The 9,354-nt window shown below is 53.1% G+C and overlaps 1 protein-coding gene across 3 annotated transcripts; it reads right to left on the bottom strand.

The window, feature by feature from the left end:
• Window positions 1–742: 742 nt before the first annotated feature.
• LOC125430337 (UV excision repair protein RAD23 homolog A-like) lies at window positions 743–9,354 on the bottom strand. Of its 3 annotated transcripts, none has more exons than XM_048492281.1 (6): window positions 8,835–9,354; window positions 8,043–8,077; window positions 6,567–6,694; window positions 2,646–2,721; window positions 2,266–2,396; window positions 743–1,461 (listed from the first exon to the last, which is right to left on the bottom strand). In XM_048492281.1, the coding sequence occupies exons 1-6, from the start codon at window positions 8,864–8,866 to the stop codon at window positions 937–939; spliced, it is 927 nt and encodes a 308-aa protein (XP_048348238.1). In that variant the 5' UTR covers window positions 8,867–9,354; the 3' UTR covers window positions 743–936. The 3 variants fall into 3 exon arrangements, with proteins under 3 accessions (XP_048348238.1, XP_048348239.1, XP_048348237.1); XM_048492282.1 differs by having other exon boundaries at window positions 747–1,461; window positions 8,043–8,081; XM_048492280.1 differs by having other exon boundaries at window positions 779–1,461; window positions 8,043–8,098; window positions 8,835–9,351.

Raw genomic sequence — 9,354 nt, forward strand, 5'->3', positions numbered from 1 at the left:
TGCGAAGTTGGGGGCACGGGAGGGAGTGACCAACAGAGGTAATAAATGTATTGTCGAAGGCTTTCACAGCCGGAATCACTGGGGTGCTGTGTGGTTTCCGGGCTGTATGACCATGCTCTAGCACAGTGATGGTGAACCTTTTCGAGACCGAGTGCCCAAATTGCAACCCAAAACCCACTTATTTATCGCAAAGTGCCAACACGGCAATTTAACCTAAATACTGAGGTTTCAGTTTAGAAAAAATGGTTGGCTCTATGGCACGTGTTACTCGGAAGTAAGCTTGGTGAAGTAACCGTGCAACACTTCGAACGGGTGAATCACAACCCTAGGAGGGTTTACTCAGAAGCAAGCCCCATTGCCAGCAACTGAGCTTACTCCCAGGTAAAGGATCACGCTTTAGTTCTTCTCAGCCCCCACATGACAAACTCTGTGCATGCGTGCCCACAGAGAGGGCTCTGAGTGCCACCTCTGGCACCCGTGCCATAGGTTCGCCACCACTGTTCTAGCAGCATTCTCTCCTGACGTTTCGCCTGCATCTGTGGCTGGCATCTTCAGAAGACCTGATAGGATCATCTATCAGATCCTCTGAAGATGCCAGCCACAGATGCAGCGAAACGTCAGGAGAGAATGCTGCTAGAACACGGCCATACAGCCCGGAAGCCACACAGCACCCCAGAGGTAATAAAGCTACAGGCATTTGGGGATTTGGGTCAGAACTGGCTTTGCAAAAGCCAGGGGTTCAATGTTCGCTCCAGTGGACTTTGGATTGAGGAAATCCTGAATCTGTCACTGAATGAATCATAGACCTGACAACTAACCCCATTTCCTAGTTCTCCTCTATCAGCACATAACTCCTTGGCAAAAACCCTCTGGAGTCTACAAGAGCTACCTGGTATGTCCAGCTGAGTACTCAGACGGCAAAGAAGTATAGCCACGTCATTCCGCTGACTTGCGTGATATAGTTCCAGACCAGTCAAGGGGATTCTGTGACCGGGGCGGGTGAGGAACAGACTGGCTGCTGAGGCGTTGTGTGGAGGATGCGGACCCCCGCTTCAGATGCAGCACGGCCTCCCTTGCCCTGCTGACAATCCCAATCCCACCTCCTCCCAAGCAGCTCCAGTGCCGTCCAGCGCCAGGCCATGCAGCCCTCGCTCCAAATGATCCTCGGGCCACCCTAAACCACAGGCCCCACTTCTGGCCAGGAGACGGTGCTGTGCCATGCCCCCAGTGGAGAGTGGAAGGGCCTTCCTCTCCTGGCCTGCCCCTCCTCCTCCTCTCCCAGCCCAGCATTTTTACCCTTTCGATGGCTTCTTTTTCCTGAGGCGTGACTTGGATGTAATTCATCTGAGGCGCTTCTTCCCCAATGGCGCCCATCTCTCCTTCTATGTCTGCAACGTCGGCCATTTCGCCCAAGGGTTCGTTGAGCATCTGGATGAACTGTTCTTGATGCTGGCTGATTTGCTGGAGGAGGAGGAAGAGGAGGAGGAGTGGTCTGTATGTCTCTGAAGCACCCTCTCTCTCTTACTCACCCACACACCACGCTCCGTTCCTTCTCTTGTCACAATATCACAAAGTAACACAGATCTGCTTTCAAGGAAAAAACTTAAAATGATGGCAGGAAGGCTCCTGGGTGGGTCCAAAAATCCGCCCTGCCCGGCCTTCCCATCGGCATCCTCGCCAGGTTCTCTAGTTTTCTCTAGAAGTCAGGGCTGGAGTTTGCCCTTGTCTGGTTCAGGCAAGCCAGTATGCTGCAGTGGCCACGGTTATGACCTCTCAGACTAGGGTTCAAAAATACATCCTCTGCCCTGATGCTCGTGGGTGACTTTGGGCTGGCCACGATCAGCCTCACTCACTTGAGAGCCCAGATGGCACAGAGGTGAGAGTGTCGGACTAGGATCCGGGGGTCCCGGGGCCAGTCACGCTTTCTCAGCCTAGCCTACCTCACAGGGTTGTTGAGAGGATAAAATGGAAAGGAGGAGAACGACGGCAGCTGCACTGCAGGGGAAGGCAGGGCACAAATGCCACAAATAAATGCAAACGCGCAGGAATGTTGTGAGGGTAAAACAGGAGGGAAAGGGTCACGTACACGACCTTGAGCTCTGGGCAGAAAGAACAGGATCACGCCCAATCTGTGCAAAAACACCAGGCAAAGGCAAGACGACTTGACTTTGGCCTCCACGGCAGTTCCAGCACTGCCTCCAGACACCTGAAATGCTGAGCAGACCCTGCAGCCCGCCCGCCCAGCCCCCCGCCCCAGTCATTCACCTGCAGCAGCTGAGGGTTTTCTTGGCCTAACTGCTGGAGCAGAGCAGGGAGCAGAGCCGGGTTCTGTTGGATCACCTGCCGCATGTTCTGGAACTGGGGCTGGTCTCGTAGAAATTCAAGAGGATTCTCTCCTGTAGGGCCCAGGTGGCGTTAAGAGCCAATGCATCCAGCAGGAGTCCACATTATCCTGAAGCATCACACCTCCACCCCATTTGCCAAAGCAAAGTGGAAATGAACCGGGGGGGGGGGGGGGATGGAGCACAGGCGGGGGTGAGCAAGGGAAGGTATTCTCCAGTTGCTGGAATCCCAGCAGTCACTGGCGCTTAACTCTCTCCCCCATTCAAAACTACCGGCACGGAAGTGAGGGAAAGGCCACCCACCTTCTGGGGCTGACTGCTCTTGGGACTGGCTCTCCTGCAGGGGAGTGCTCTCTGGTTCCGGACTGTCTGGGATTCCCTGCAATGGCAAGAGAAGCAGAGGTGATGGAATCATTTCCGTCTTGGGTGCTTTCCAAGGCTTCCCCCCCTCCCCCGACACATTTCGACTGATCAAATGACCAGCCGGCTGGTGTGAATTGACCCGGGCGAGCAGGATCTATGCCCTGCTGCAGAAATTCCATAGGGCAGGGGTGTGCAACCTGCAGCTCTCCAGATGTTCATGGACTACGATTCCCATCAGCCCCTGCCACCATGGCCAAGTGGCAGGGCTGGTGGGAATTGTAGCCCATGAACATCTGGAGAGCCACAGGTTGCACACCCCTGCTATAGGGAGTGTGTGTGTGTGCGTGCGCATGCCCGCTGTTGGATGCAGAAATTTGTTGGAACACGTTTTATACCCATTCACGTAAATCCAAACAAGTGGGGGACACCTCATTTTCCCTCCCTCATTACTTCCTGTCTCTCTGAAAGCTCCCAAAGGTTCTGCCACCTTTTCCTGCTCCCTTTCCCACCCACCAACCAATCTAACTTTATCTGCACTGCCGCGCCCACCCACCGCCTTCAGCTTCCCCTTCTTCCCTCCCCTTGGCAGCCTCTACCAATGAAAAGGCTGGCCCAGTAACACTGTGTCAGCCTGGCTGTTGGGCTGGGCCCAGATGCGCAGAGTCTGACCCTCTAACTACTGTACCACACTGACTTCTGTGTGGTGGCTGTCGATGAACAGTAAGCAGCAAGCAGTTCGGGCCATGGCAAATCATGCAAGTTGCAGGTTGGCAGCTTGCCCTCTGCTTGGTCCCATGCCTCACCTCATTAAGTCCTTTTTCAAAGGCCAAAACCAACCTGGAGAGTGCCCTGCTCTTCCCCCCACTTTTTACTAACAGAGCCAAGGCTTGAGGACTGGCAATACTGTGACGATTGCCTAGCACCTGCCACTGAGGTCATTCACTTCTTAAAGCTACAAGCGGTGCTTCTACTCTTTTTCGGGGGGGGGGGGGGGGGCCCCCTCCAGTGTACTTTTATTGAGATTTCAGGTTTTCTGCAAACCTGGGACTTTTCTCAGGCTTGTAGAAAGCTGTTTGTTTGCCCAAGGTCCCAGTCTCTAGATTTAAGTATCCACGGAGCTCTCCAGTACAGGTTCCTCCCACCCCACCCACACACTTCTCTACCAGTATTTCTGTGATCCAAGCACAAAGATCACAGACAGGCATCACATTTCTTATTAATGTAAGTTTACTGGAGGTTGGATCAAGCATCGACCATCCCCTTTTCTCCTGAAAGGGCACTAACCCCACAGGAAGGCCAGCTGAGTCCCTGCATTCCTGGGACCAGAAGTGAAATACACAAGGACCTGGAGTAATAAAAAAATGGCTAATGGAAAGTCAGGCAAGCAAAGAGGTATTCTTGCATTTACTAGGCACTAATTCTTCATTCAGATTGGAATGTTTTCTTAACTGATGTTTTTAATGTATTGTCGAAGGCTTTCACGGCCGGAATCACTTGGGTGCTGTGTGGTTTCCGGGCTGTAGGGCCGTGTTCTAGCAGCATTCTCTCCTGACGTTTCACCTGAATCTGTGGCTGGCATCTTCAGAGGACCAAATCACACCACTGGCCCTTTCAGCTGGGGTTTGGCTTCTCTTGGCAGGCAGGTTGGTCTTTCCACATGTTACTGTCAGGTAGTGAGTGGCAGCCTGGCCTGGATGCCAAACCTCTGGAAACTCACCGTGCAAAAAGGAACAGCAGCAGCACCCAGCGAGCAAATCTGAGCCAGCTCAAGGGGAGGCAAGACAGTGGCACGCACTCACGCACAGCCAGCTCCTTCCTGGGCTCAAGCGTGCGGATGCATTTGCATTTATTTAGTTCTCCCCAGCTGGGAGTCAAAGCAGCACAGGACATCTTTCCTCTCCCATTTTCTCACAACAACCCAGTGAGATAGACCAGGCTCAGAATTTTTGATAGGCCTAAGGTCAACTTCTGTGGTAGAAGTGGGAATTTGAACACTAGTGGCCCACGGTCCCAGTCTGCCACTCATGTCCACTACTCCATACTGAAGAGCCTGGGAAGTCCTGCAAGGAGCTGTATGAGCTCCGGAGGCCCTTCCTCTCTCCCAGTCTGCAATGCGGCCTGCTCTGCAAGGCTGGTTGCAGCAGCTGCAAGACTGGAGAGACAAGAAGAATCATAGAGTTGGAAGAGACCCCAAGGGCCATCAAGTCCAACCCCCTGCAATGCAGGAACACACAATCCAAGCGCTCCTGAATGATGGTCATCCAGCCTCTCTTTGAAAAGAAGGAGACTCCACCACACTCCGAGGTAGTGAATTCCACTGTCCTCGTAGGGCATGGATTCCAGACCCGTTACCATTTTGGTTGCCTGGCTGTGCTGGCCCTGTCTGGCTGTGCTGGTCAGTCTAGGCTGTGACATTTCCATAGTCAGGTGCATAGAATCATAGAGCTGGAAGAGACCACAAGGGCCATCAAGTCCAAATCCCTGCAATGCAGGAACACACAATCAAAGCACTCCTGAAAGAAGGCCATCCAGCCTCTCTTTAAAAACCTCCAAAGGAGGAGACTCCACCACACTCCGAGGAAGTGAATTCCACTTTCAAACAGCTTTTACTGTCAGGAAATTTTTCCTGATGTTTTGGTGGAATCTCTTTTTCTTCACCTTAAACCGATGTCTCCTGGTCCTAGTCTCTGAAGCAGCAGAAAACAAGCTTGCTCCCTCACCGACATGACATCCCTTCAAATATCTAAACATGCCTATCATGTCGCCTCTTAACCTTCTCTTCCTCAAACTAAACATCCCCAGCTCCCTAAGTCTCTCCTCATAGGGCATGGATTCCAGACCTTTGACCATTTTGGTTGCCCTCCTCTGGACCCGTTCCAGCGTGTCAATGTCCTTCCTGAATTGCGGTGCCCAGAACTGCACACAATATTCCTGCACACAATAACCAATGTAGGTTCAATTACATTCCTCGATCTAGACACAATATTGCTATTTATACAGCCTGGAATCGCACTGGCTTTCTAGCCCGCCGCATCACACTGCTGACTCATGTTAAGTTTGTGGTCTGCTAAGACTCCCAGATCCCTTTCACATGTAGTGCTGTCAAGCCAGGTGTCACTCATCCTATATTTGTGCATTTCATTTTTTGTGTGTTCCTGCATTGAAGGGGGTTGGACTTGATGGCCCTTGGGGTCTCTTCCAACTCTATGATTCTATGCTATGATTCTATCCCATTACCTTGCTGAGTCCGGTACCCAAATATTCAGCCCCGACTTACTGCCAAGAACTCATCTTGCCCATCTGCAGGTGGCGAAACATGACCCTCCAAGCTATGCCAGCAGGAAGGATGTACCAGTCATTGCCATACCTATTTCAATGCTAGCCTTAAGAAGAAGAGTTTGGATTTATATCCCCCCTTTCTCTCCTGCAGGAGACTCAAAGGGGCTTACAATCTCCTTTCCCTCCCCCCCCCCACAACAAACACCCTGTGAGGTGGGTGGGGATGAGAGAGCTCCGAGAAGCTGTGACTAGCCCAAGGTCACCCAGCTGGCGTGGGTGGGAGTGTACAGGCTAATCTGAATTCCCCAGATAAGCCTCCACAGCTCAGGCGGCAGAGCTGGGAATCAAACCCGGTTCCTCCAGATTAGATACACGAGCTCTTAAACTCCTACGCCACTGCTGCTCCTTTCTGGGTGTGACCCAGAAAGCACGTCGCCACGCCTGTTTCAAATCACCAAAGCAAGAGGAAGGGACACAGAATTAGAAAACAGAAAAGATTACAGAAAACCACCTAGAGATCAGGGCTCCATAAGACACAAAAACCACCTCTTTTTTGGAAGAGGCGCTAACAAGTCTCCTCACCGTTAGCAAGTATTCCACGGCCCGGTGAGGGTTGTTGTAGCTGGCCCGGAGCGCTGCCACCACCCGTTCTCGCTCATAGCCCATCGACATGATTTCTGTCAGCATCGTCTCGTATTCTGAGCCAGTAACTGGAGGAAGAATGAGAAGGTAGCTTAGCGTTAGGGGAAGAACGAGACTCTCTGATCCTTGCATGTGGGGAGGGAAGTCCTGCTTGCTCTGCTGCCCCAGAACTAGCCCTGGTGCCAGAATTGCAGAACTGGCTGCCTGGAGCTAAGACACCACCCTGGGAAGTTCTGGGGCCCCAATCTTTAAGAGCCACCAAGAGCCAGAAGCAGAATTTAGAAGTCAAACTCTCCAGCACCCCGCACTACAAGGGTGGCTTTGCATCTCCAAACCCCAGGAAGACCACCATGTCTAAAGGAACCAGAATCTGGCTGCTAAACCTTGTAGACTTCCCTTCTGAGGGGGGAGATGGGGCAATTGGGATTCCGGAGCTCTAGCCACTAGATTTCTTACAGAGACGAAGCAACAACTCACAACTGCAGCGTCAGAGCCTGCTGCTTTTGCGGTGGGGCCCCCAAAACACAAGCAGGCTCAGTGCAAGCACGCTGCCCCAAACATGCCTCAGTCCTAAGGCAGAAAACTCAGCAACAGTGAAGACTGGGGCCTGAACAAAAAACCCCAGGACGGCTCCCAGCATAAGCCCCATGGTTAGCAGAGACTTTGGTTCAGCTGGACTCTTCAGCCTGGTCGTTTTAAATCCCAGTCTTCCCCGTGGAGCTCACTGAATTTCTTTACCAAGCAGGTTCAACTTTCTCCTCCTGTGTCCCCATCCCTAAAACAACAGAAAACGGTAGCACCACCTCTCCAGTAAACACAGCCCACCTGTGAGTCCCAAGCTGAAAACCAGTGACCCACAGCATGCTAGATGGCTCTGTATCCGTCAAACAGAAGTAGATGTGTTTTGACCAGCAGCAGCCACTAGAGGGCAGCAGCAGCATCCAATGAAGAAGAAGAGCTGGAGTTATATCCCCCCCCTTCTCTTCTGTAAGGAGACTCAAAGACTCAAAGTTTTACGAACTCCTTTCCCTTCCCGCCCTCACAACAAACACCCCGTGAGGTGGGTGGGGCTGAGAGAGCTCCAAAGAGAACTGTGACTAGCCCGAGGTCACCCAGCTGGCGTGTGTTGGAGTGCACAAGCTAATCTGGTTCACCAGATAAGCCTCCACAGCTCAAGTGGCAGAGCGGGGAATCAAACCCGGTTCTCCAGATTAGAGTGCACCTGCCCTTAACCACTACACCACCCTGAACCTTAGTGAACCTGGGAAGCCGGCTAAAGGTGGGTTCGGGGGCGGGGGGGGGGGGCACCCAACAGTTACCAATCAGAGCTGAGGCAAAGGGGGAGGGTGGCCCACTGCAGCCAAGCAGTGCTGAGCACTCTTCACGGCGACCTGTGAGGGAAAGGCTCTCACCTACCTAAGGTAGAGGCTGCGTCATCTTCGCGTCCCATGCTACCTGAAGAGGGAACAGAGCTGCGAATTTAAGAGAGAGAAATAGTAGCTGGGTACTTCCAGATCACTGGCCAAGAAAACTGAAAGAGCAGCTGATTTCCCCTTCAGAGTCACAGCTCCTCTTGGGCTCCCGTGGCTCACCACGAGCTGGTGGCTCTCGGCATGGCCACAACTGGGGGGCTTCCATTGCAGAATGCTCCTGGGGGGTGGGGGAAGGGGGACAGAGGGATTCCAGGTACTAAGCTAGGAGGCAGGCATGGTCCCAAGAGGACAGCTGACCCCCAAACTGTGTGCTCCCCCCCCCCGCCGCCCCTTTTTTGCACTTCATCATACCCAATCCCAAGAAAAAAACCCTGGCTGCCCTCAAAAGGTCCCTCACGGACCACGGAGGCAGCCATCTTGTCAAAGCAGGACAAGAAGTTCTGGGGCCATTCAAAGCAGGCCCGCATTTCTGTAGGCACAAAGCCGCACCCAAACCCCTCCCTCCACGTAGGCTGACTCTTCGGCTGCCTTCCAGTCCCCAAACACAAGGATTTTGCTGCCAGGGCTAATGTCCTGGGATGCGCCCAGCTCGCTTTTGACTGGCCACTGAGATGGGAGGCGCCGTCTGTGTCCCGGTCTACGCCTCCGGTTCTGCTTGCTCTGCTGCCCCAGAACAAGCCCTGGTGCCAGAATTGCAGAACTGGCTGCCAGGAGCTAAGACACCACCCTGGGAAGCGACGGAGACCTGTTGAGCAGGGGGACAAACAAGACTTACCCAACTGTGGTTTCCAGAGGAGAAACGGTCATGGCCTCTTCGGGAGGGGGCTCCTCACTTAAAGGAGCAGTAGCTGCTGCAGGCACCGTGGTCGGCCCAGAGGATGGGGCGGGATCTGCGGGGGGTGCTGCGTCACTGGGGGATGGAACAGGAGCTCCAGAGCCACTTTTATTCTGATAGGAAAACCAAAAGGACTCTCAGGAAGGAAGAAGCCACAGAGTTCAGAAAGTACACCGGATCCCTCTTCAGGGTATTGGGGGAGCAGCCAGAAGACCCGTGGTATCTCTTGAGACCAGCAACAACACCCCGTTGCCCGGGTCAAAGCCCTGAGATAACATACACAACATCAGAACTAACTTGAAGGCCTGAGAGCAAAATAGAGATGTTCACCCACCTACTCCAGAATTTCTTCCAGTGTTACCTGTCAGGTCCATGACTGTCAGTGCTTAGATGTCTTGCTGTGTGGGAATTGCAAATGTTTCCTGTAAAGGCTTTCCTGTTTCCCTCTCCCCTCCCTGGC

This window comes from Sphaerodactylus townsendi, linkage group LG03, assembly GCF_021028975.2.
Source record: "Sphaerodactylus townsendi isolate TG3544 linkage group LG03, MPM_Stown_v2.3, whole genome shotgun sequence".
Taxonomy (NCBI): domain Eukaryota; kingdom Metazoa; phylum Chordata; class Lepidosauria; order Squamata; family Sphaerodactylidae; genus Sphaerodactylus; species Sphaerodactylus townsendi.

Coding starts and splice junctions, on each gene's coding strand:
- LOC125430337 (XM_048492280.1), bottom strand. CDS start 8,866: ATGACCGTTTCTCCTCTGGAAACCACAGTTGG. Junction 6,695..8,042: donor TGACGCAGCCTCTACCTTAG/GTAGGTGAGAGC, acceptor TTCTTCCTCCAG/TTACTGGCTCAGAATACGAG. Junction 1,462..2,265: donor AAAACCCTCAGCTGCTGCAG/GTGAATGACTGG, acceptor CTCCTCCTCCAG/CAAATCAGCCAGCATCAAGA.